This window comes from Helicoverpa armigera, chromosome 1 (genome assembly GCF_030705265.1).
Source record: "Helicoverpa armigera isolate CAAS_96S chromosome 1, ASM3070526v1, whole genome shotgun sequence".
In the NCBI taxonomy this organism is placed as follows: domain Eukaryota; kingdom Metazoa; phylum Arthropoda; class Insecta; order Lepidoptera; family Noctuidae; genus Helicoverpa; species Helicoverpa armigera.
The window spans coordinates 18,552,563-18,580,553 of NC_087120.1; the positions used below are offsets into that span (position 1 = coordinate 18,552,563).

Consider the following 27,991-nt stretch of genomic DNA (forward strand, 5'->3'; position numbering starts at 1 on the left):
TCGTGTGTCCAACACATGGAGAACCAAATGACTAGCGGAGGTGCCATAACGGAAAATCACCTCAGAAAGTAGCTCGACAATGCGGGTGAACGGGTGACAAGGAACGTTACTGTCTTCACCCTTATACACCAGCTTCGTTGGATACGACCATTTTTTGTAATACCAAAAATCATTGACGGATGTCTCAAAGAATTCAAACACCTCGTTAGTTCACTCGTAACTGATCGCTTTGGTAGTGCCCACCGTACGAGTTTGACTAAGAAGAAGGCGCCTGACCTACCTGCATTATGGCATCTCCACTCATCTTTCTTTACTCCGTGCTTCACCCCACTCCCTGTCGCCGCCCCTCAAACTCCCAGCTAACGTTATAAAGACCATCTGTGTCCAGTTCGGCTTATTTGCAAAATAAAAAGTAATTTTCTGATTCGAACACGCTTTTTGAACAGTTCACGGTTTAAAGGGTACCATATTTGAACAATTAATGATTAAAAAAGCGGTTTGGAGACCCATGTCAGGGACCTTTCATATACACATTTTTAGATACTTATATAGGTACATAGAACAGTTCCAATTTTCAAACTCACTTTTATTCAATTAAAAAGTCACTTTCGCATGTCTAATCTTTTATGTCTCCACCAGACCACGGTCCTGAAAAAACCCGAATTTTTGAGAGATTCTCTTTTGCGACAACTTATATGAAATGGTGACACATAACCAACATTTATCTCTGTATATATTATAACTAGGCGTTTTCCCGCGGTTTCACCCGCGTCCCGTGGGAGCTACTGCCCGCACGGGGATAAAATATAGCCTATGCTACTCGCAGATAATTCTTTCTAATCTCAGAGCTTTCTAATGGTGAAAGAATGTTTAAAATCGGTCCAGTAGTTTTCGAGTTTATCCATTACAACTAAACAAACAAAGTTTTCCTCTTTATAATATTAGTATAGATTATAGATCATTATTTCAAATATCATTACACACAACAATGATTAACCACCTTCCTTTGTCCACATCACAAACAAAATAATGACAGCGTTTCTAGTTTAGTCGGTTAAACACAAACTCTGGTCCAGTTATGTCCGTAACAACATTTCGCATTGTATGCGGTTACCAAAACCACGACAAACCAGTCCGTGGTTACCAACCACAGAATTGACGAATGACAAATGATGGTTATTTTTTTATATGCAGTAATTGCTGTGTGTGAAATGGCGTTTCAATTCACAATTTATTTTCTTATCATCAGCCATATCGTTGTCCTATTAGAAAGGCCTCTTCTCATACGGAGATGAAATGAGCGTTAATCACGCTTGCTTGGATTTGCGATCTCAGGCTAAAAATCCTAGTTTTCTCAATGGATATTCCTTCCACTTTAGTCAGTCATTTAAGCAAGATACTAGGACCGAGAGATTCTAATAGATGACCAAGACGTACTATCAACTAATTTGACTCTCGACCCACCGTTTAGCTTATTTTTCACTGGTTTTCAGATACGAAATATACACAACTTAGAAAAGTTATTGGCTGCATTGAAACAGATATTTATTTTTAAATCATTTATTTTTTGAGGCATGAGAGTTGCTTATATAATTGTATGGTTTGCAGATTATTTGAATTAGGTACCCATAGCTATAATACGATATTTTAAGCTATCATTTGATACTATTTAATAGACACAATTTCTCCATTTTCATATTAAATGTATTACTTTAATGACACAAACGACCTGCAAACATCACGTTAACATAATGTTCCGTGAAAGAGGGAGCGCCAAGGTTTAGAAAAGGGCACTTTCATAGAATAGGTAACTGGTTTACTAACTGTAATTTACGATATAATGTTATGAAGAGATAGTGTCAGTTTTAAATATTATTAAAAGTGCAATTTACTTTCATGGATAATAATTGTAGCACTGTTATACATAATTTTTATGTTTGTGTTTCTCCATTGCATCAAACAATCTTCAATAACAATTATGAAATTCTAAGTAAGAAAAACCAAGTGAATAATAGTAAATAACAAATGCAGACGGTCAATAATGAACACCAGTAAAATCAGTACTTTCCAATTCTGTTTTTGAGCATTATTTGAGTGATTCAAATAATGCTCAAAAACAGTTGGCAATCGTTCTTTAACCGCAATTTTAGGCCTAGACTCCACCAAACCGTGGCATAGCAGAAATAATTTATACGCTCAGTTATACTAACAAGTAAGCGAAGACGAGATGTTTGCATAAAGAAATTCTATTCGTTATATGCTGGGCGACAGCGATGAGGAACAATTTTTCGGCACCATTTATTACTTTTAAGTTTTGTAAATATAGAGCTAGTTTTATTCAATGTAGGTACTTATGCAAAAAATTCGCTGTATAAAAAATTCTTCGTTACGCTTTAGTGTAGTCTGGGTCTAATATCGTTGGGTATGATTGTGAATGCAATCACGGACGGCCGCGTACTTCTCATTCAGAAATATTCACGGCATGTAGACAATTAAATATTTTATTCAGAAGCTGTATGTATTATGGGTGAACCATATTGGTACGTGACGTAAGGGTAGATAGTAGAAAAAGTTATTTAATGAATATCAATTATAAGCAAGTATTTTATTACATCTATGTATGTATGACTTGGAATAGGCATGTAAATAAATTTAATTTAAAAAGTTTCCTTCAAAACCATTAGAAAGGAAAATAAATTCCAGTTCACAAAAATAAATAAGTACTGACTTTTTTTTGTCTTAGCCTTAATTGTCCCATTGTTGGGTAAAGGCTTTCCCATTTTGTCTACATTATTCTCGATCTTCTTAAAAATAGTCACAAATTAAACAAATGATGCAATTAAATCAACGTACTTCACCAGATAACCGTTTTCATTAAAAATCAAACTCCTCAGCTTCACCTTAACATTTAACAGTTCAAACCTAATTGCCTTATATCCTCGATTTTCTTACACCTAAGAATCACTAAGCTAGACTTAAAACGTCTTTACAGCTACCAACTACAAGAGAGACTCATCCGTAACATGCGTTCAGCTTATCGGATTATCGATATAAAATCGACTACTAGCATCGAGAACTCGATATAAAATCGAGTAAGTACTGGCATCGAGTAGTCGAGTGACTTCAAGCGTCCCTTTCAATCGGTTTACAAAGGCTCGAACAATTTGAACAGAAATACCTACATGTGTTATATCGCGGTGAGAGCTCGTTCACGTTAAAATGTGACAAATTACTGTGACTTTTCAAAGTTAAACGTGCAGTTTAGTTTGTAAAAGTTTAATGTTGGATGTTGGTTAAGAAAAGTGTTTTTCTTTTTTGATTGGGATGCACAGTTACAGCCACTGCTGGGCACACGCCTCCTCTCACTCGGAGAAGGATTGAGCATTAATCGCCGCGCTTGCTCAATGCGGGTTGGTGATTTCAGACTTAATAGTCCAAGTTTCCTCGAGATGTTTTCCTTCGCATTGTTATCAGCCATTGGTGTCCAAGATATACTTTTGGATTGCGATGTAATCCCGAAAATGATTCATGTACATTGTTGGCAATTATTTGCTGGCTTGGAACAAGTGGTGATCAACGAATCCTTTAGAAATGATAGACTATTATAAGCCTAATTAATAACAAACTGTTGAATAGTAATGGATTTTCCCCTCGGTTTTTACGCTCGACACTTGACTTTCCTAATCACAAAAAAACCTATATTGAGTGTTTTTGTTTGAACGTGTTTGGTCCCTTAGGGAAAATAGCTAGAGTTACAAAACATGCTATTATAGCGAATAAGTCAAATACCTAACCAAGTTGAGCTTAATTTTAGGGCGTTTCCTCCAAACAGTCGATAAAATTGGCAGTTTGACATTGAAGGCACCTTCAACTTTAAAAGTTGTATCGCTATTTATGATTTCTTCATTACTAATTAAAATGCTGAATTTAAGTTAGGTACTTAGCTATATTTAAGTATTTCTGAATGATTCTTAGAGATTGGACTTCAATCAATCATTACCTTTGACCGTGAACTGGCATGATGATGATGATGGAGGCTAAACCCTTGAACGGCAGTCAATATAATGTCCTTTGTAATATTTCGTTTTTCAATCATCTCACTGAGTACATAACTAGTTTACTTTTTTAGGATTCCGTACCCAAAGGGTAAAACGGGACTCTATTGTTTATATCCACAGATGATGTATTTCTTTTGCCGCTTTTACAACAAATACTGAAAACTAGAATAAAATAAATATTTTGGGGGACAACAACAAGCGTGTTTTTTTTGCTCATTTTCTAAATAAAGTACGGAACCCTTTGTGCGCGAGTCCGTCTCTCACTTGGTCGGTTTTTTATATTCTTATTCGTATTTTCACGATTTCTAGTATTGTGATTGGTTATTATTATTTTGTTCAACCAATCGGATCAGTGAGTTTTCATCAAGAATATTCATTTAGTGGAATTGGTATTACTAAATCGACGAGATATTATTAAGCTTTTGTTCTCATAACTTAGTATGAAAACCAACACAATAGTTTGTGTTTGTTTGAAGTTTAACGAAAACATAATATTCCTTGTAATATGAAAAACGTACATAATGTGTAATTTCGCATACATTAGCATTAATCTGCTTGTATAAGAGCTTGTGGTTGAGTATCAGCCACACGGCTCGATCGATCATAAGGTTAAACAGTGCTTCACACGAGTATCTCATCTCGTTCGATCAAGTCCCCTAGTGTTTCAAAGAACACGCTAAATTAGTGGGCCCGGTTCGTGTGATGTTAGGGGTAGTAAGAAATTAGAAAGTTTGACAACCAGTCTTACCAAGGAGTATCGGGTTGATCGGGTAACTGGGCCGAGGAGGCCATATAGGCAGTCGCACTAGTACTCAGCTACATCCAGTAAGACTGGAAGCCGAACTCAACAGAGTTGGGAAAAGGCTCGGGAGATGATGATGTCTACTCACGTTTTAAAGCATAATATAAAAATAAAATAATTAATGTTTTAGCCGTTTTATAACGAATATTTTGAAGGTAGGGACTTCGAATACCAAAAATGTTTAAATTACCTTCATTTTTGGTTGGGAAAAGGCCAGCTAATACGCAAGCATAGCCTTCTTCATACTTCTCTCTGAAAAAGTTTGATACATAGACAATTCGCTTAGAACCCCACACATTTTATTCTCTTGACAGCCAAAACAGCCAAAATCCCATACCCTCCTTCTCCTGAATTTCAAAACTAACCACCACTTTTCTTCCCCAGGCAAACCCCCAGACATCATGGCCTTCGGGATCACGCTCCTCATGATGATGGTCCTGGTAGCCGGAGTACGGAAATCTCTGTTCTTCAACAACCTGCTGAACGCCATCAATCTTACCATCTGGGTGTTCATCATGACGGCTGGCCTGTTCTACATAGACGTCTCCAATTGGACTGAGCATAACGGATTTTTGCCTTTTGGATGGAGTGGAGTGAGTATTCTTTGTGGTATGACTAGCTTTATCTAGCGAGTGTGCTTCTGGATAGAGAGTAGACCATACGGACCATAGTCTTCCTCGATACGTGAGCTATTTAATACTGGATGTTTTTTTTATCAGTCAAAGCTGTGCGGAGGTTTCTTCTGACATTAGCGAGTTCAAGCAAATAAATTAGAAAACATTTAGCTAATATAAAATCACACACAATAATAATAAACGTTTATATAATGGGAGCAGAAATCAAGAAACAAGATTAGCTAGATGACCGGGGTCCTATTCCGATATTGCTGACACACGATATACAAAATTTATACATATGTACACATAAACGTCTCCCAAATCCATTAAATTCTAAAAGCCACACATTTCAAACACTGTACTGGGATTCTATAAAACTCGATCAACAACTCGCATTTCACTTCGATTCGTAATGTCATTTCATACTTTAGGGGAGGTAGGGGAGGGATGGGCACTTTTTCACAATTTATTGCATAAAAAATCAGATTTTACAGATCATTATCAACTTTTATTGCCATTTCTTATATTCGGCTAGATATAATGAAAGAGCTTTCCTAAAAATTACAATCAGTTTCAACATTACGAGATATTTAAACGGTTTTATTTAGCTCACCCCGTTTGTTTTATTATTTATTCTTGGATCAAATTTAGTAATTCAAATTTCACCCTCTTCCTGTCAACCGATTGGTCTGAAATTTTGTATACACCTTTAATTAAATCCAATATGGCCGCCGGCACAAAATGGCACAGCCCCCTCAATATGGGTATCAAATGAAAGGGCTACACAAGTAGAATACTGTCAGCAACCCAGCGGGGCGCAACAGGGCCAAGGCCTGCCTGCACGTCGATTCTATAAAATTCGAACAACAACTCGCATTTCACTTCGCTATTCACTCTCACTTCGCATTCGATTCAGAACGACCTTGATTTTGCATTCTGTAAACATCACCTAATCACTTGCGAAGTGAAGTGAGCTCGACATCGACCAATGCTGTGCTAGTGACTTCCCCACTCGACAAAATGTCAACCGAGATTAATCAGTTTTTAATTTTATCAGTTTTGACACAGAATTTTAGCTAAATATGATGTTTTAGTTATAATTTGTTATTGTAAGGAATTTGAGGCAGCTTTTAAGTATAAAATAAACAGAAATCTCTAAATTCGTGCTGTGAATATAATCTATGCTTACCCTACGAAAAAAAATACTGACAGCGCCAATTTGCCTTTCTTGCTGATTTTGAGGAAACCTTATATATTTTTTACTACGGCCGGATTGTTCAGAGCTTCCACTACTTCATTTATGCAACGAGATGCAGACGGTTGCGATAAATAAGTTCTGATGCCCTCTTTAATAACCTTCTGGTAACCGCCACTAGCCAAGAATGATAAAGTACATAGTATCTGTGAAACAATAAATCAATAAAAAATGTAATACCTACTTTATCTGGATTTAGTGAAAACAAAATTGAGACCAATTTGGTTATTTTCATGCTTAAGAGAATACCAATATTATAACTGAAGTACAGAGTCTTTTGAAAACATATCAGCTGGCGGAAACCACATAAAGGGAATACTCCTTATTAAGAACTAAGTGTTTTTCTTATTATTGTGTGCTTGATTACAATTTTCAACTATAAACTGTGTCAATACTTACTTTTACACGAGTTGTAAGTCCTTTGCCTCGACGTTTTGTGGGCTTTATCAGGGCAGTAAATCAGACTCCAGTTGGTCAATTAGCTCCTTTGACAATCTATATATGCTCACATAGTCATCATCGCGAGTTAATAAAGATAAACTACGAATTCTAGCAGATTGTTGACGCTTTTCTAAATTATCTAAAGCATGAGCTTCTTCTAATAAAGATTTAAGCAAAACATTCTAGCCATCGTTAAAGGTAGGCACTTAATCACTTTAAAACACTTAGAACTTTATTTAAACACTATTTTAAATATAATAGTCTCTAGATCAAGTTGGCAACGGTACCTGAAACAAGATTCTATAAAGGATTTTTCGCGCAGATTTATAACCTCACAAATTTTCACTGACGAAGAAGAGCAAAATTTACAAATTATACATTACATGGTATGTCCAAGCCTCCCTACCATAGGGAGCATTGGACACTTTGACTTAGTTTATGAAAAAAATCGGTAAAAACTTTTAAGTTAAACGGTTTTATCTTATGTGCACTGAAAACTAGAAAATAAAAATAGTTACTTACCTGTCAACCTACGTAGGTGGTCCCGGTCATATTAGACTAAAATAAAAACGTGGGGCCCATTAACTATTGCTGTAGTACTCTCTTCTAAAGGTATAATAGGTGTGGATTGCATCGACTTACTATAATTGTAACTGGAGATTTTGACAATCAATAATTAATAATAGAAAATACACATACCTTTCATTAGTTTTCTCTTTATAACGATCCGAAACCGCAACAAAATATTTAAGTACTTTTACGAGTGTTTGTTCTTGACAACTCACAGAAATGACAGATAGTCTATGGATGAACACCGTTACCAGTCGGTAACGTAAACTACCCAATAAAAAACAAAACTATGATCAGAAATCAGAATAAAAGGACCCCCTTTTATTCTGATTTGATCATGTCTCCAACTGCCCATCTCTCCCTACCTCCCTATAGATAGACAGATTTAGACAGATCTGTCAAAATCTCGACTTTGATTTAGTTCAACTTGTCAACACGCTCGATAGTGAAGCGCTAGTGTAGTTTGACAATGTCAATCACGAAACTTTAAGGTAGAATTCCGTGGGTCGCGATTGTCGCAGCCGCGCGCGACAAAAGTCAACCTATGAAAATGTATGGCACCGCTGCCGAGGGCTGCGACAGTCGCGCGCGGACGACGAATTTCGTGAGCCGCTCGCGGCCGTACGCTTCTCAACATGGTCTAGCGCTTAATAACATCTATAGAATTTTAGTAAAACCAGAATTAAATTTTTGACAATGCCGCGAGCAGCTTACGAAATTCGTCGGCCGCGCGCGACTGTCACGGGCCTCGACAACGGTGCCATACATTTTCATAGGTTGACTATTGTCGCGTCCACGGAATTCTACCTTTAGATCGAAGTCGAAGTGAGAGTGATGTCGAAGTGAGTTGTGATATTTTATAGAATCGACATGCTGCAAACTGTTAGTCGGCCGATAGCTGGGTCGGGCTCATAAAATATATCGAGATGATGGTAGTGAGAGATTTGATTGGATTACGATTACCTCCAAAATAAACTAAATTGCAAATTACAGGAGCAAGTGTACACTGTGATTAACTGCCTACCGTATAATCTTTTCCTTCTCGTCTCAATCCATCCTAAGGTTGTCTGGAAGAGATCGCTCTTAGCGATAAGACCGCCCATTATATCACCTAGTTTAACTAGATAAAGATAAAAAATTTAAAATTGGTGTCCATAATAAAGTATATCTATCTATCTATCTAACAACTACCTATCATCCGCTAATTTAGACGAACAAGAATTTAATACTGACAACCGTACCACCGCATATTAAAATAAAAACTCCAACTACACTTAACAATTTTACTCCAACCTTTAAGAGGTTGTCACTCCGTGTGGTTTTAACAAACAATAACTCATGTACTAAGTTAGGCAATACCTCTAGAACATGGAGAACAAAATGACTAGCGGAGGTGCCATAACAGAAAATCTCCTAAGATAACAGGTGCCATAACAGAAAATGCGGGGGACGAGGAACGTTACTGTCTTTGTCCTTATACGCTTTTTTTGGACCCGACTATTTGTAATACCAAGATATCTTTGACAGATGACGCAAAGAACCAAAACGCCTCGTCAATTCACTCGTAGGTCATCGTTTTGGTCATGCCCATCGTACGAATTTGACCTAGACGAAGGTGCGTGACCTAGCTGATATGGTACCTCCACTCATCTTTCCTTTCTTCGTGCCCTACACTTATAACCACTCCGTAATCCTGGTTCTAAACTTGCAGGTGACTCTACTTGTGTCAAAGGCATATTCTGCTATCAACTTGGAACTCGCATACCTTGTGGTGTTTCATTTTAACTTGTAGGAGATTTTCAAGTGAAATTCTATGTGGGTATCAGAGTCTTGTTATGATATATTTTGTATTTATTAAGGTACTTTTGTTTACTATCTTCTGACAGCGATTTCATCTGCATTTTATCGAAAATACTCAGATAAAAATACTCTGTAAATGGGTTATCTCAGAAAGATTATTTTTAATCGGTTCTGTAGCTCTTGAGATTAACGCATTCAAGGAAACAAACAAGATTTTCAGCTTAAAATATAAGTTCTAATAATATTTTTTGATAGTGTATTCAAAGCTAATCTATTCTTATTTTATTCAGCGTCCCAAAATAGCTACATCCAACATTAATACAACAGTAAAAGTCACTAAATAGAAATGCAAAAGCTATCCAATTTCAGCTAGAACTAAACTAGTAACAATTGTCAAAGTGCAATGCAGGTCACCTCGATTTGTTTCCGAACTGGATCAAATGTTCATTTATTCCCTATCTTTGGTTTCCATTCTAAAAAGACAATGGTCCCAAAGTTCGCTGGAGCTAGTTTTTATCGCAAACTAGACTGAAATTGTCCCAACTGTCGATAGATCAATTTTAGATTCAACTTTGATGGTTTATCTGGGGCCGCAAACTTTTAGTCGGCCGATAGTTTGATTGGAATCATTTAAATCATTTTTTTTTATCGTGATCTAGACTGAAATGGTCCCAAATGTCCATTGCTAGATCAGTCTTAGATTCAACTTGGACTTGGTTTATACAGAGACTGCAAACTTTTAGTCGGGTGATAGTTTGATTGGGTTCATTTAAATCAGTTCCAAGATTTTTTATCGTAATCTAGACTGAAATTGTTCCAACTTGCCATTGCTATAAGTTTTGGATTCAACTTAGACGGTTTATCTAAGGCCGCAAACTTATAGTCGGCTGAGTTTGATTTTGCTCATTTAAGTCAATTCAAAGATTTTTTATCGTAATCTAGACTGAAACTGTCCCAACTGTCCATCGCTAGATCAATTTTAGATTCAACTTTGATGGTTTATCTAGAGTCTGCAAACTTATAGTCGGCTGATAGTTTGATTGGGCTTACTTAAATCAATTTAAAGATTTTTTATCGTAATCTAGACTAAAATTGTCCCAACTTTCCATTGCTAGATCAATTTTAAATTCGATGTTTATCTAGAGTCTGCAAACTTTTAGTCGGCTAATAGTTTAATAGAGTGCATAGGTCATTTAAATCAGTTTAAAGATGAATGATCGGGTATCTGACTGGTATCAGATGGAATAAAAAGTTTAATTGAATTCACGACTTCTTTTGAAATTAACTATCAGCCCACAATTGGGTCGACTATCGGCTGACTGGGCTTAATTTTGCAGGGGTTCTTAATGATTATTTCATTTGTTCAATAGATAGAAATAGAGAAATAGATTCTGAGTATTTTATTGGTTAATAGTTATTTCTCATTGTATTTTATATTTTGAAGGAAGTAATTCTTACCACAAAAGCCTGAGTATTACGTTATGAAAAAAATAGGCTCCTGATAGGATTTAAGAGAACTTCTAGGTACTTAATAAAAATATTCTACCTCCATTTTTCAACAAAATAAAAACATTTTATAGACTAAAAACAAAACATTTAAGTTCTCCTGTCTACTATAAAAAACTTAATCCTCGACTATCGAGCAAAAATATTACAAGACTTCTACTAGAAAATAATAAACGAAAAAGTACTAAGTAATCCTATTAAGTGTAGTAGCAATTTCACTAGATAATTATAAACTGAACGAACAAAAATAAGAAAAACAACCTGTTATTTTTATACAATGAAGTATTAAAAATAACTATATCTATTATAGTCTACCTTTATAATCTTCAAATCGTTTTAGAGGAATGTTCTTAAGAAAAATGGTGAATGAACAATCCCTACTAATATTATAAATGCGAAAGTAACTCTGTCTGTCCGTCTGTTACGCTTTTACGTCTAAACCACTGAACTGATTTTAATAAAATTTATAACAGAGATACAGTTAACCTTGAGATAGAACATAGGATTGTTTTTATCCCGGACTTTTGAAGAATTCTCTTGGAAACGAACGATAACTAGTAGTAAATAAGTAAACATTTTTGTGCTGCGATTGAGTCAATAAAGATACATTCAATACATCCTTATTTCGTTGTTCGTTTTTATCGGATTGTTGCTTTTATTTACCTTTGTGTTTGTCTGTTACACTATCCCGTTGAAGGAAACAAATCATAAAGCGGTCAGAGTGAAATTCTTGCAACTTTATTTTCATCACTATGTTCTTCCTTATAATTTAACTTACTTGTCATAGATTTATTTCATATTGGTCCCTCTTTCTATTCAATATAATTTACAGGTTTATACGGATAAAATAATGTCACCTGAAACAGCGCGACTGATTTTTGCCGCGCGTTATCTGTCGCGCGTATTCGCTCGGTTTTTTTACGCACGACATATTCCGCAGCGAAAATTATCCGCTAGACTGAAAACGCTGTTAAATGGGCTACTAGCTAGATGGTTATTAATTAAGTCATTTTTCTACAAAATTGTAATAAACTTTACGTACAAAATTAGTTACAGTAACTAATGTTATTTGCCAGCTAAAAAAACTAAGTTATATTTCTAGTCGTTACCGCTAATAAAACTTGTTTCTCGGTAAGAAACTCGTTTGATGTATCATCTCAGTTTGTAGGAAATAATATAAAAATTCTACATTTATATGAAAAAGTAGTTATTTCTCAGAAGACTTTGAGAGAATTGCTACGTCTTTGCGACGTTATTAAATCTTTGTATTTTATTCCTGTTAGGTTAATGCTAATGTAATTACTTATTTTGTAAAATATATCATCTGCCTAGCCTCCAGTATCTTGGCAGTCGTTACGGGTAGTCAGAAGCCAGTAAGTCTGACACCAGTCTAACCAAGTGGTATCGGGTTGCCCGGGTAACTGGGTTGAGGAGGTCAGATAGGCAGTCGTTTCTTGTAAAGCACTGGTACTCAACTGAATCCTCCGTGTTTCGTAAAGCACGTTAATTTAGAGTGACGGCTGTCATTTGAGCATCTTTGGCAGACGTTACTTCTAGACAGAAGCCAGAAAACCTGACAACCAGGCATACCAAAGGGTTTTGTGTTGCCCGGGTAATTGAGCTGAGGAGGTCAGATAAGCAGTCAAGCTACGTCTTATACTTGTTCTACCCAGCTACACTTGGAGTGACTGAAAGCCAACCTCAGTGTATTTGGGAAAAGGCTAGACAGATGATGTTAGTAGAGGTCAATGCTTCTCATAACATTTCTCGTTTAGGTACTATTTTGAAAACTGATGTCCCACCTGTATTTTCTATCCCGTTACATTGCAAACTACTTCAGGTAGGTACACAGGCACTCAAACACGAACGATTTATTTAACATACAAACACTTGTCACTAGCAAAATATTTGTATATGCAGTAGCCAGAAAACACTTTCATAATATTTTAACGTTTTAATGTAATTATGAAAGACAAATAATTTTCGTAATGTTAAAATCTATAGATATTTATGAAACTGAAGAGTGTATTTCTTGAACGCTCTTATTGGGAAAGGTTGTCTATTAGAGATTTTCGCGATAATACCGCCTATTGTGGTACCGACTTTTAAATCCTTAGTTTTGTTTTTGTTGTATTACAATTGGTGTAGGCATATTAAAGATTATACATATCTATCTCAGAAACTACCGCACTGATTTGAAAATTTCTTCCAACATAAAATAGCTCTTTTATCGAGGAAGGTTTGAGGTTTATTTTTTTGTGGATATATCGAGTAGTTCCTACTATACGCATGTGAAACTGTAACAGAAACAAGCAGAAGTCACTAATACCCCCAAAAAAATCTTATAAAAATCCACCTATCTTACCCTCACTTTCTTTGTCACCAGGTATTCAGCGGTGCAGCAACCTGCTTCTACGCATTCATAGGGTTCGACATCATCGCTACCACTGGAGAAGAGGCCAACAACCCCAAGAGATCCATCCCTCTGGCCATCGTCAACAGCCTCGGCATCATCCTCCTGGCTTATGTGTCGACTTCCATCATACTCACGCTTATGGGTAAGTGGATCTATTTTTTAATACAAAAAACTTTATCTATACTAATATAAAGAGGAAAACTTTTTTTTTTATAATGGATAAACTCAAAAACGACTTGACCGATTTTAAATATTCTTTCACCATTAGAAAGCTATATTATCTGCGAGTAACATAGGCCATATTTTATCCCGGTTAGTAGCACTCACGTGACGCGGGTGAAACCGTGGGAAAACGGCTAGTTTAATATATTTACACTTAAAAATTAAAACTATTACCATATTTACAAACCAACTAATTTTTAATTTCAACTCAATAAGTTTTACAAAATGAATACTTCGGTCAAAGGATATACATTGCCATCCAGCGTGGCAATGCAGCCAGCCTTTTGGGCACGATCCCAGCTGACAGCGATGCGGATGAGTATTTTGATACCTAGTTATAATATTTCCCTGTAAAAAGATCATTTACAAACTAAATTATTCCCTACAACTTACCTAAAAACTAGAATAAAAATAAAATAGGGAATAAAAAAAAACAAAAACTAGCTGAGAGTCAGGCGTCGAAGTACTCCTCCGCATCACTGTTCCCCAGAAACGTACCCTGAAAACTGACCGCATTGCCACGTTGATTATGATCTATTTTTATAATTTTTTTGTTAGAGTAGGCTGTAGTTTTGAAGGTCGAGAATCTAGCTTGTTGTTCCTAAGTTTAAAACAACTGTTCTCTACGAACTTTCACGTATATAAGTTAAGTGTTTTTATTAAAGAAAATTGGGGCGGCTATGTTATCGATGGAAATAGTCCTCAGTTAAATAATGTCTGGTGGTTGTAATGTGTGCAAATTATTAGCCGATAAACGTAAAATAAAAAAAGACGGGTGAGCATTAATTTTAAAGCCACTCTGAGTTCGTGACGGTCTCTCACCAAGTTCCACCAGCTACCGGGTTACTGAAAAAACAAAAGGTAGCTTGTAACGGGCCGAAATAAACTAGCATTTTAGTTACCATATTATTTAGTCAGTTAATGTATGATAGTTCACTAAACATAGCGACTAAAACCACACTCCTGAACCTAAGTGAAAACATAAAATTGATATCTTTATGATAATGCAGACGATCTCTATGCAGACGATTTGCAGCTTTATCAACATTGTAATCTTGAGGAGGAGTCCTAGGAAATTCCTAGGACAATTGATGCCATCAATAATGATCTTGACAACATAAGTCAGTGGGCTAAGAGCTTTGGACTTTTAGTCAACCCTTCTAAATCTCAAGCTATCATTGTTGGTGGCAGATATTTTCTAAATAGGTTGCAATCTCCTCCGCCGCTCTTGTACGATAATGTTACTATAACTTACTCTTCGCACGTCAAAAACCTGGGTGTGCAAATGGACAGTCACTTGTCTTGGGGTAAACACATTGCGGAAGTAAGCAGGAGAGTATTTTGCACGTTTCAGTCTCTCAAACGGCTCCAAAATTTCCTGCCTTTTTCAACCAAAATTACTCTCGCTCAGTCGCTTCTTCTCCCACTTTTAGATTATGCTGATGTCTGTTTCCTTGATGCGACTGAGGAACTTCTAGATAAGCTCGACGTCTGCAGAATCTGTGCATCCGCTTCATTTTCGGGCTCAGGAAGTACGACCACGTGTCGGAATTTCGAAGTCGGTTGAAGTTCTTGCCTATTCGGCGGCGTCGAGATGCTCACATTCTTTCTTTTCTCTTCTCTCTTCTCTACAATCCTCGCTCACCAAGATATCTTCGGGAACGTTTTGAGTTTCTTGTTCCGAGAGGCAAACCTTGTCGCACTTCCTCATCTCTCCTTCTTCGTGTCCCTTCCCACACTACGAGCCGCTATGATGGATCGTTCACTGTTCGTGCTGTGAGACTGTGGAATTCCCTTCCACATTCGATACGCGAAAGCCCATCGTTGGGTGCATTCAAGAGACGAGTAAAGGAATACTATTTATCGACATGAATGACATTTATATTCGTATGTATGTATATATATATATATATATATTATATGTATTATGTTTATGTATTGTGTAGTTTTACTACATATATATGTTTAGTATATTGTTATTTGATATTTTTGCTTAGTTTTCAATGTTTGTTGTGCACTTTTTAATCTACCCTACCACTATCAAATCCCTCCATGGCTTTAAGGTTGGCTGTAAGAGAACCCAATTCTGGGTTAAGCTCGCCATTGTACATAAACTGTCTTTATTATTTTTATTATTTATTGTTAAGTGTGCAATAAAGAATAAGGATAATGCCCAATTATATCCCATTTTACTTTAAAAGCTAATGTTGGTCTACTTATACGTTGTCCATACATGATACTATAAATAGGCTAGTCGCCCATAAAAATACAATATAAACTAACGTAATAACATCCCTTTATAATATTACTCAAGCCATTTATTACTTAGGCTATATTAAGTTTCGATTAAAATGTTATAAACTTATAACAATATTCCTGCGTTATTAATTGGCCATTTACGTCGACCGACGCTCGACGGCCTACAGTCCCGCTAAAGCACGTTTTACTCTGAGGACGTACTCGGCTTTTTAACCAGCTGCCAAATATGAAGGAGGGTTATGCTTTTAATTACTAAAAATTCTGCTTGTTTTTTATTTGGATTTAAGCGGTTTTTGAGAGAGAGTAGGAGGACGTTTTTTAAAAGGATATGTATTTTTTGTTTTGGTATGGTACTTTCAAAATGATAAGTCCTGGACCAGAAAACTTGGTAGATAAAATCAGTCGACAATTATTTTGTAATTTAGGTTCTCACTAAATAAGACTTTTAGTCAGTTCATTGACAATCAATGGATATGAGGCGACTATTAATATTGAAGCTACCCCGATGTATTTAATTTTGTATACTTAAAGATACAAGCTCAAAAATATATTTCTTCTCTCGTTAATCGAACGAGAGAAGAAATATATTTTTCTCCTCGGTCAGGTCAGATTGATGTCCCATCGGAATTTAAGAGTAAGGGAATGGAGAGTGCAGCTGTGTATGCGCTTAGGGACTCGATAAAAATATATCCTGAGTAGATGGTAGTCCACTTTGAGGTCGACGAACTAAGAGGTCGTCTTGAAAACTATATTATTTTAAGGTTAACTAAAGGTGAAACTCCACCTGTTTCACCACACCAATGTTTCTTTTGATCTTCTCGCTCTGGCAAACAATAACAAATTGCTTGTGAGCATTTTTAAAATGTCTATGAATGTCCTGCAAACAATTTAAGTGGATTATCGCTTTTAAAAAAATATCTGTGTTTTTCGTCATCTTGCCCTGTTCCCAATTTTATTTGGGGCCAGCGAAAAATGTCTTCCACTTCCATTCTTCCCTGTCACTCATAATACTGAAACTCACTCCCTTATTCATGCCATCTTCCAGGCAATCCGTTCATCTTTTCTAAGGTCTTCCTCTCCTTCTCCATCCAAAAACTATCTATCTACCAGCCTTTTAAGAGTTTTAAGTATTTACTACTCTTAACCTATCCTTCGAAGACTTAAATACTAATTTTATTCACTGTTGCTGCTGACGTTAAGGCACTCTAACATTAAAAGTACCCGTACACTGTAGACTAAACAATAGTTCGACCGTTGGCCTTATCGGGTGGACAGAAGACCTTATAAAGGTTGCCGGAAGACGCTGGATACAGGTCGCTTAGAACAGGTATCTGTGGAGATCTAAGGGGGAGGCCTATATTCAGTAGTGGACGTCCTATGGCTGAGATGATGATGATGATGATAGATATAGTAGTCAATTTTTTTTTATAGAAAATTTTGATTCCAATCAATGTTATCAGTCGGTCTGATACCGGCTAAATACCTGACTGTTGTTATGTGCGTACTACCATTCATCTTCATACTGATTTATGAGCCGAAACTATCGGCTGACTTAAAGCTTGCAGTGTGCGTATACTCTAAGAGCGTACTTTAGATGCTTGAATTATTAATAGCTTGAACAGATAGCTTACTCTAGTTCATGTTCTGATACAGAATAAATAAAAGGTTACTTATTATGATTATAGAGGTATACTAATATTTGTGTGCGTACCTCCTGGGTAAGAATGTATGCTTATGAGATTATGTTTGAGTTTACTTTGTATACGTATCTGTATCTTTACTGTTTAATGTACCTTAACATGTGAAAGTAGGTCTTTTTAATCTATAATGGTTTCACAATACAAATGTTAAACTTAAGTACATACATAGTGAGATGAACTGAAGCTGTGTATTTTAACCTAACTTTGCCTAAGTCGGGTAACATCACAAGCGATTCCTTCCCAATCCTGAGAGACCCGATTTCCCGCACCCGGATAAAACAGTAGCATATTTCCCAATATAGAAAGTTACTCCAATTCCACTCGCGTCCCAAAGTAACTTCTTCCCGCACCCGGATAAAAGTAGCCTATCTCCTAACGTAGGAAATAACTCCCTCGGAACGCGAGAGAAACCACAGGGAACGGCTAGTATTACCTACATAATTCACAAGTAAGCTGCCTAAGTCTTTAAAGCCGTGATGTGTACATAGTGTGTAATAAAGAACCTCTTTTCTAGACGCGTAGGTAAAACTTAATGCCTTTAGTGCTTGCTACCTTAAGCAACGCTCGTAATTTCATTTGCCTTGTATCCAACGTCAGTTTAGAAGCTTGTAATATACAATGATTTTGTGTAAACACTGTTATTAGAAAGAACGATGCCTTTTAAACAACTTCTATTAATTAAAAAAAGGCACTTAGAACAACCTTTTTAACGCCTCAACCCAGTTAAGTATAACCTCTTTTAACGCCTCGAGGCACCAGTTTTATATTACCTAATAAATAAAAGACGATACCAATAGTACGGTTGGTAGCCCTTAACGCTCCTTTTTGAGTCGATATCGGCTTTGCATTAAGTTTTTAATTGCCGGTTGATAAATAAAATAATGAACCTTACTTGATTAAATCTTTAACAAACAAAAATTGTACCTATTCTAAAAGTAGACAGTTTTGTCAACTTCGTCATTCAACTTAATTCGAACCAAAATGGCTAGAAGGTTTGAACTAAAAGAGAACGAATAAGTAACTGGTTCAATTTCTATTATTATCTTGGTTTTAAACGTTCGTTTTCTCAGGTTTTAATTTAAACCTGGTATTTTTAGGATCTTACGGGCTTAAAGCCAAAGTGAGATCCTAATACTAATACTATTGGGTTTGAGAAGTTTGCTGGTTGTTCTGTACTGCATTAAAATTATTGTCTAAATCAAGTTGCAAAAATTTTCTAACTATACGGCATGTGTTGAGGATAGCTGCTTTCTGTAGAGTGAGGTAAGTATATTTGGAGAGGTTAAGTGCGGCAAAACTATTAAAAATTTGTTTAGGGACTACACCTGTGGTAGATATTATTATCGGGACTATTGTTACTCTATTCATTTTCCAAACTCTAGTTATTTCTTCTTGCAATTCTGTATATTTCCTAATTTTTTTATTATTGTGAAATAGATTTTAAATTTTTGTTACTAAACAGTAACAAAAATTACAGGTACACTTACACAGGTACATTTACAAGGATAAGCCTTTATTGGAAAAAATCCTAAAAAATAAAAATAAAGGATCAAAAAAATTCATCAAACCCGATTTTTTTCAGCCATATTTCCAAAAAGCTAAAAGCGCACAAAGCCTATCTTTTTACTTTTATTTTTCAAAATGTAATCCGAACTCTGTAGTACTCTGTGTAGTCCGTTTCAATTTTCAAATTCGTAGAGGTAGGTACCTCGGTTATTGATATTTACTCTTCCTATAACCGAACAAAAAATAGGTTCTTTGTGAATTAAAGTCGGAGAGACAGTGGACATTGTTCAAAATGAAACAAAATCGGTCTAGTGCAAGTAGGATTCGAGAGCGCAGGGTTCCGGACCAATTTTTATGAAGAATCACCTTTTTTAGTTACCACCCTGAAATATTTATGTTGTCCTAGTTTTAGCTTTATGTGGGTACTGTTACGGAGTGGGTCGGAAAATGGTTTTTAAAAAAAACTATTTAATTGGCTAAAATAAAAATGTATTGAAAAATAATTAGAATCACAAGAAAATAGAAAGAAAGTTGCCCGACGGAAGTCCAATCCAAAACTGAAGAAATATTATTATCGCTAATTAAAATAACATCGGTTTCCTATTGCATTGACGTCAATGCAATGGGAAACTCAGCAATTTAATTTTATATTGGTAACAGGGGTTATTTCGATATAACAACCCCCCCGTTAAGATCGATCATCACATCTCAAAGTGATGAGAGATGTCAGGATTGATGTATGCTAAATCATGTATGCTAAATCGCGTATGCTTAAGTGGATTTACGTCGGACATTACAATAAACAAAAGAAACATATTTAAACACCAAAAATAACAACTAATTTCAAAAGACATCAATACGTTAAGGATAGAAAAGTTACTCAAAAATAATAATTATTAACTACATTTATCATTATTTAGGATGCAAGGAAATCGAGATTAGAGTTAACAATAAAAGTATTTAAACAATTAAACATTATTGATTAATAAGAGCAATTATTAAAATCTAGATAAATCAAGATGACAATATGAAAAGAAAGAAAATTATTACTTAATTACAAACCATGTGCATTCATTACAAGTTAATTATCATGAGTCTTGCCAAACAGAATATTCCTTTTAATAGGGGTTGGCGTCACTCGTAAGTCCTCTGTAGACTCTGACTCGTCCTTATTGACGGGTGCTATTGTATCACCATGAAATACAGTTTGAGAGGTTGGAACCGAGTTATTTTTTGTGTTATGACATTGGTTAAATATCTGAATGCAACATGGGGCATTAGTACGACAAAGTAACTTACGACTCTTATATAAAATGTAAAATAAGGTTAACATCGAGATGCATAAACTAAAAGACAAATAGTGAGTGCTATACATTTGAAAATGAGATGGATTTTCTATCTTATTGATCTCTTCTTCAAAAGAGTTCAAGTGAATACTGGCTTGCAGCAGAGAATCAAGATTATCTAAGTTATTTAACTTTGAGTAAGGTAGTCGTTCTAGAGTTTTATTTAACTTAGATCGCTCACAACAATCATCTTGTAAGATGTTGAAATTTGATATTTTATTGGTTACATTTCCAATAACTGTTTCGCCAACAGCGGCGAATTGCAATGTCTTGTAAAAAGCCTTACAGTTTCTAGGCAAAGACAAGATACCAGTACCAAACAAAATAACGTCAGAACTTATGTCTTTATCATTACAAGTTACATGACACTTGCCAGGTTCAGATTGTACAAAAATCCAACGATTTAAAGTTAACTTATGAAATAGATCAATTGAACCGTGAATAAGTTTTGTAACACAAATGTCAGGAAGTTTGCTAATCACATCACTTAAGAGAATCGTTTCACACGTAGGGTTAGCGATTGCTGAAAACACATTAGTTAACACACACACGTAACACTTATCACTTATTAACTTGCACTTGTCTATGTCTGCGATAAGTGAATAAAACATGCGATCAGCTGTGATTGCTACATATGAGCTAGTTGGCTCGATAAGAATGTAGGTATCTGGTTTCAACATATCGTAGGGAACAGGTAAGGGAATGATCCTATACAGGTCATACACCTGAGGTAATACGAGAGGGATCTTGACGACAATAATTACCTTATTTAAATGGAAAAAGCACACAAGTTGTGAAATGTCAATAAGATTGTGTATATTTTGTAGCGTTAAAGGAACGGGAAGTTCATAATGGCTAGGAAGATTATTCCTATGCTTATCTAACTCACTGTACAATTGGTGTGGACTGAGTACAGTGGGATGCAACACGTTGAGTTTTGCGAATAGAATGGCATTGTTAATATCTTCGATATCAAAAGACAAAGTCATTATAATAGACTCTAATGAATTTAATAAGGAACTTAATTCAGATTTAATTTCTAGCTTGTTGTTACTATTCACAACAGTTTCTAGTATTTTATGGATTGTTTCCATGTTCCTTAAAATGTGGTTTTCGTTTTCGTTGACCTTAGATATCGTGTTATTGAAATATGATATGGTCGACTTAATTACATGAATGTTATCTTTCATGAGATGAGCGAGACGTTTCTCATCAGTTTGTACTTCGTCTATGGCTTTCGAAAATCTCACCGCGTCTTCAGAATCCAAAGTGCCAAAAATAGTTTTAAGGAGAGAGCCACCGAAGTCCATGAGACCTCTTTAAAACGCATATGGGGTTTTTCGTCGACCAATAAATAAGATACGGAAGAAAACTTACTAACGTTAAGAATATGACGATTTTTTAGAGCGGACAACGAATTGATACAGTCGGACTGTATCTTAGAGGAAGCTAACGAGTTGCAGAATACATTGAGCTTTTCAAATAAAAATTCGACCTTATCTAAATTAGGTTGTACATGACCTATATCAACATATGCTATAACATTCCAATCACTATTAGTAAACTTAATGTCTAGAAGCTTATCAAAGTAGACGCCAGGACTGCTGACGATAGAAGAAACGTATTCGCATGTGATCGGCGATGACAGCGTCGATCTGAAATAACAATGAAACGCTCATGTATTACGTTACTACTGTTGCGTCACTGGCCGGCTTGATTTCGTCGTAGTGGTGACGTACGTGTTTACGATTAATAAGCAGCGTAACAGAATGGTTGCCATTTAGTTTTATTATTTTGAAAGGGCCTTTCCACACAGGGGATAACGCCTTATTTTGCTTGTGATGGCAACGGACATATACCATGTCTCCTGTTTTATAGGACAATGGTTTCGTACGAGAGTCATAATAAGTTTTTGATTTCTCTTTTGAGGATTGAATATTTTGGAGAGCCTTCTGACGACTGTAGTATAGTCGGTGATTAAGGGCTCGGATGTAATCCGTATAGGTGTTTGTATCAAGAGTATCGATGCTTGAAGGTAAGTAGGGTTTGAACCCGAAAAGCAATTCCAGGGGTGAGTAACCTGTGGTACTATGTATATTTGAATTATATGCTATCATAGCACTAGGAACATAGAGGTCCCAGGTATGTTGGTTCTCACCGATATATGATCTAAGGTATTCCTTTAGAGTAGAATGACTTCGTTCAAGGCTACCACATGTCTGAGGGTGGTAAGGAGATGCGAACACATGTTTGATGCTGAACAACTTCTCAAGTTGTTTGAAGACATCAGAGCAGAAATTGGTGCCTTGATCGGATATTATTAATTTAGGAATCCCCATATGGGATATGAATAGAACTAAAGATTTCGCTGTTTCTTCAGCGGAACAAGATTGCATAGGATAGGCCTGAGAAAATTTAGTCAAGTCATCTTGTAAGGTAAGTAAGAACTTATATTTGTGTTCATGTGTTTCAGGAAGCGGACCGACTAAATCGAGATAAAGTTTTTCGTTAGGCCGAGATGCTGTAGATGTTATAATCATAGGGGCCTTATTCGTTTGTCTTAGAGGTTTATTTATTTGGCAAGAGCGGCAATTTTTCACATAATCCTCGATGTCTTGCCGCATGTTTTTCCACCAGAATTGGGTTTTGATTCTATCAAACATGCGCGATATACCCGGGTGGCCAGCTAGTGGTGAATCATGATTATCTCTAAGAATGCTTTTGACCTCGTCAGGGGTCGGATAACGTATAGAATTACGATAGATGTTTACTTTTATATTAGTGTTATGAAATAGAAATGATAAAATATTATAAAGTTTTGTGTAAGATAATCTTGTGTAAGGATCTGTAAAGTCTGATATAGCGAATTCTTTTTCTTCCATATACCAATACTTTATCATTTCTCTATAATCACGAAGGAGGTTAAATATGTCCTTGTAACTCATTTCATCATAGTGGTTAAGTTTTAGAAATAAATGTGTAAATAAATGATTATCATTAGATGTGGAATAGTAAGTATTTAATTCGCGTTCTATGTCGCAAATTTTAGGTTCACTAGTGGAGGCGTCCATGATATCCTTGCAATATGGCACGGATTCATCTAAGTCAATGGACGTCGGATAAGCAATAAGTTTACACTTTGCTTTCATCAATGACTCATTATGTTCCTGGATGACGGTGTCGAATGACACGTCAGGCTGTTTTATAATTTTAAGAAACTGCTCGTAAGTTTCTGATATAGATGGTGAATTACGTGCGTCTTCTTCGTTGTTAGAAGTCGATGGGTTGCAGATAACTGAATCGGAGCCTTCGTTATCCTGTAATACATTTACGGGGAAACGCGATAAAGCGTCGGCGTTTGCATTTAATTTACCCTTTTTATAAACGATTTCATAATCGTACTCTTCGAGTTTAAGACGCCATCTGACGAGTCTAGATCCTGGATCTTTGACATTGAAAAGCCACACTAGAGGTTTGTGGTCAGTAATTATCTTAAATTTACGGCCATACAGATAAGGGCGGAATGTTTTCACGCCAAATAAGATTGCTAGGAGCTCCTTTTCGATAGTCGAATAGTTGCCCTCGGCTTTATTAAGGGTGCGCGAAGCGTACGAGACGGGTTTGTCAGACCCGATTGCGCCCTGAGATAGTACAGCACCTATCGCATAATTAGATGCATCAGTTGTTAGAAGAAAGGGTTGTGTAAAATCAGGATACTGAAGCAGAGGCGCCGAAGTTAATTTATCCTTGAGGGTGGTGAACGCTTGTTCTTGGCTGTTCGACCATTGAAATGTGGCATCTTTTTTCAGTAGGGCAGTCAGTGGTTTAGTGATCTTGGAGAAGTTATTAATAAAACGACGATAGTAGCCGACTAGCCCTAGAAACGATTTTATATCCTTTGGATTCTTAGGAGTAGGGAATTGAGAAACGGCCTTGACCTTTTCGGGATTTGGACATACACCTTTATCGGTGATTATATGCCCAAGATAAGCGACCTCGCGTCGCAAAAACTCACACTTGTCAGGTTGGAGTTTTAAATTGAACTTTCGGATGCGGTCAAAAACTAACCTGATTTTGTCCATATGAGATGTCAAGTTACTACTGTAGATTATGACGTCATCAAGATAAACATATGCATGGAGACCTTGGAGACCAGAAAGGACAGTGTTCATTAATTTCTGGAAGGTCGAAGGGGCGTTTTTAAGCCCAAAAGGCATCCGCAAGAATTCGTAATGCCCTGTACTGCTAGAATTAGTGTTTATTGAGAACCCCGTTTTTTGTGCATCTTGGGAGTTCATTCTGATCTGATGAAAGCCACTGGAGAGATCTAATGTACTGAAATATTTTGAGTGGCCTAACTGATCTAATATATCAGTAATAAGCGGCAAAGGGTAACTCTCAGAGACAGTGACGTCATTCAGACGGCGATAGTCTATTACTATACGCCATTTCTTTTTACCTGAAGCGTCCATCTTCTTGGGAACTACCCAAACAGGGGCGCTCCAAGGTGACGTTGACGGACGTATAATATTTTGATCGAGCATCTTGCGGATTTGTGAGTCCACTTCTTCCTTGTGGCACTCAGGAAAACGGTACGACTTTACGTGAATAGGGCTGAATCACCCGAATCTATAGAGTGCTCGATCGCGTTCGTAAATGATAGAGGTTCGCCCTCTAAATGGAAAATATCTGTGTACTCAGAACAACATTCTAGCAGTGCCTCCTTTTCTTCGGAGTTTAGATGAGAACAACGTATTAGATTCAATACCTTTTGAGGTCTGTCAGATTCTGAATAGGATAAAGCATTGACGGATTCGTTTATATCTGTGGCAGTATCATATTCAAGAGGCGTTAACTGGACTTTAAAGTCTCGAACTTGGATATCAGAGTTAGTAGTATTTAAAACGGTTACGTTAATCCTTTTATTAGGCTTTATAGTAACAAGACAATTTGCGATATAAATACCTTCGCTTATAGAATGATCTAATAATAGGCCCTCATTATTTTTATAATGTTCAGGTGAGTAATTAGATACTGCGCATTCGATGACCGCTTCGGAACGTGCGGGAATGACGTAAGTCGGTTGAATATAGTTTATGTCCAGGCTCTGTCCGCATATATGAACTGATTGTGAGGTATAGTCAATATTGGCTTTGAAATGATTTAAAAAGTCGCTGCCAATGATACCGTCATACTCTAGGTTAATGTTATCGTCAACTACATGGAACTTAAACTCGTGGCGATTATTATTCAATGTAAAATACATCTGACACGTGCCTAAAGTTTCTGAATAGGTGCTAACATTATTAAAACCTTTTATCTTAGCTATTTCACGAGATAGCTCAGGCGCTTTAGTTAAACTTGACAGTTTGACCAAACTAATACTCGCTCCCGTGTCGATAAGAAGGCGCAACGGATGAATGGAAGAGAAGTACTCACATATACGTGAGGCAATGACACCTTTTTAGAGTATGAAGATACCTCGTAGACAGGAATTTCGGGATTGATTTTAATTTCCTCTTTAGGATAATGCGGCATAGCGGACTCATTATGAGAAGGAAATTTTGGACTCAACGATACAGGGGCTCTAATAGGAGCTTGTTGAGATGAAATGGTATTTTGACTCGACGAAACAGCGGTTCTCTGTGGAATGTGTCGAGATGAGACAGAGTTTTGACTCAGCGAAACAGGGACTCCTTTTGGAGCGTGCTGAGATGAATTTGGCTTTAGACTCAACGATTCAGAGGCTCTTGGAAGAGTGTGTTGAGATGAAACAGTGTAACGACTCAGCGAAACAGGGACTCTCTTTGGAGCGTGCTGAGATGAAATAGGATTTGGACTCGACGAAACAGGGACTCGCGGAGGAGCATGTCGAGATGAAATATCAGAACGACTCAGCGAAACAGGGACTCTCTTTGGAGCATGCTGAGATGAAATAGAATTTGGACTCGACGAAACAGGGACTCTCGGAGGAGCATGTCGAGATGAAATAGTAGAATGACTCAGCGAAACAGGGACTCTCTTTGGAGCATGCTGAGATGAAATATGTTTTTGACTCAACGATTCAGGGACTCTCGAGAGAGCGTGTTGAGATGAGATATCGTTTTTATGCGATTTATTTATAAAGGTACGAGTGCCTAAATTATCCGGATAACGACGGCACATTTTCGTAATCCGTGGTGTTAGTTTAAAGAGTTTTCAGGGTCGTCGCCGTTCTCACAAGGAACATAATAAGGTGTCGGTGACGGCGCCGATGATATCGGCGGCTCGAATGTAACATGATGCATCGCAGCTGGACGGTCGCGATTCTCGGAATTAAACGTATTACGCCGTTCGCTATTATATTTTCTTTTGCGGCATTGAGTAATATCGTGACCTCTGTTTTTGCAATATTTGCAGAAAAGTTGAGACCCCGAGTTATAAAATGATGTTGATGGTTGAGGCCCCGAAGGAGTAAATGGTGGACCTGTGCGCTTTTGTTTCTCCCGGCATTCAGCATCCGAGTGCCCGGGTTTACCACAGATCCTACATTTAGGTTTAATAGATGTTTTATACAGGAGGTTTTGTATCTTTTCCTCCTCGAGAGCCACGTTGATAGCATCATTAAGTGATTTTGGGTTTCTACATCTGACATTATTACTCAGTCGTGGATTTAATCCTAAACTAAAAGTAAATAATGCCAAATCTTCGGTCATAGCGATGCGACCGGATATGTCCTTCTTTAGGGATTCAGAATTATAAATTTCTGATTGAAGATCGGTGAGGCAGCTTTCTACACGCAGGGCAAATTGCGCAACAGTTTCGTTTGTTGTTTGCCTGCACGATTGTAAGTCTAGCAACAAATGATTATAATGCTTCCTCTCACCGAAATTTTGCTTAAGAAAACATTTCAACTGATTAAAATCCGAAAATATTTTATTAGAGCACGCAATCTGAGCTTTACCTTCAAGGCGTGATAGAATATATTTATTTAATAAAACTATTTGACTTGGTGATGCTAAATCTAAGGCATTTTGGCAGTTGGTGAGAAAGGCGGTAAGAGTTTCGCGCTCTCCTTATAAGGGCTAATAAAATCACAGAGCACCTTGATGGGAAACTGTTCGCTCAACGACATTTTCTTAGAAGAGGAATTTTCGGCTGTTTCCGTAGACATTATGAACTTGAAAGGAAACTATAAAGGTAGACGAGTAGCACGTATAATTATGATAGAATAAGGGTTACGATATGTGATACCCTAGGTAATAAAATACCTAATAAGAATTAAGAATATTGTAGCGATAACAGCAAAATAATATGTTCTACTCACAGACACAGGAACACGAAGAATTCGATACGCATTTTCTGGCACTGAATTAGCACGATTACTGGAACAGGAGGACTGCGGCGCGATAACTCGCGGCCAGCAGCAGCAGGAACGTCAGGAACAGCGGGTGGCGGTGTACGGCACACGCGCGTGCACAACGCGTACGTGGCAGCACCACGCGGCAGCTCCG

The 27,991-nt window shown here is 36.8% G+C and overlaps 2 protein-coding genes across 4 annotated transcripts in view; one reads left to right on the top strand and one right to left on the bottom strand.

Moving 5' to 3' along the window:
• The window catches only part of LOC135117428 (solute carrier family 7 member 14-like), a 169,206-nt gene that overhangs the window by 80,874 nt on the left and 60,341 nt on the right, over positions 1-27,991 (top strand). For all 3 annotated transcript variants that reach the window (XM_064036695.1, XM_064036705.1, XM_064036700.1), the window contains exons 8-9: positions 5,245-5,453; positions 13,436-13,607. In XM_064036695.1, the coding sequence (XP_063892765.1) occupies positions 5,245-5,453; positions 13,436-13,607 (381 nt within the window). The remainder of the gene's footprint in view (positions 1-5,244; positions 5,454-13,435; positions 13,608-27,991) is intronic.
• Positions 19,579-27,906, bottom strand: LOC126056435 (uncharacterized). The gene is given in 3 exon segments (XM_049849341.2): positions 19,579-21,817; positions 21,820-22,153; positions 27,805-27,906. Coding segments are annotated over 3 exon segments (1,950 nt in total). The 5' UTR covers positions 27,837-27,906; the 3' UTR covers positions 19,579-20,233.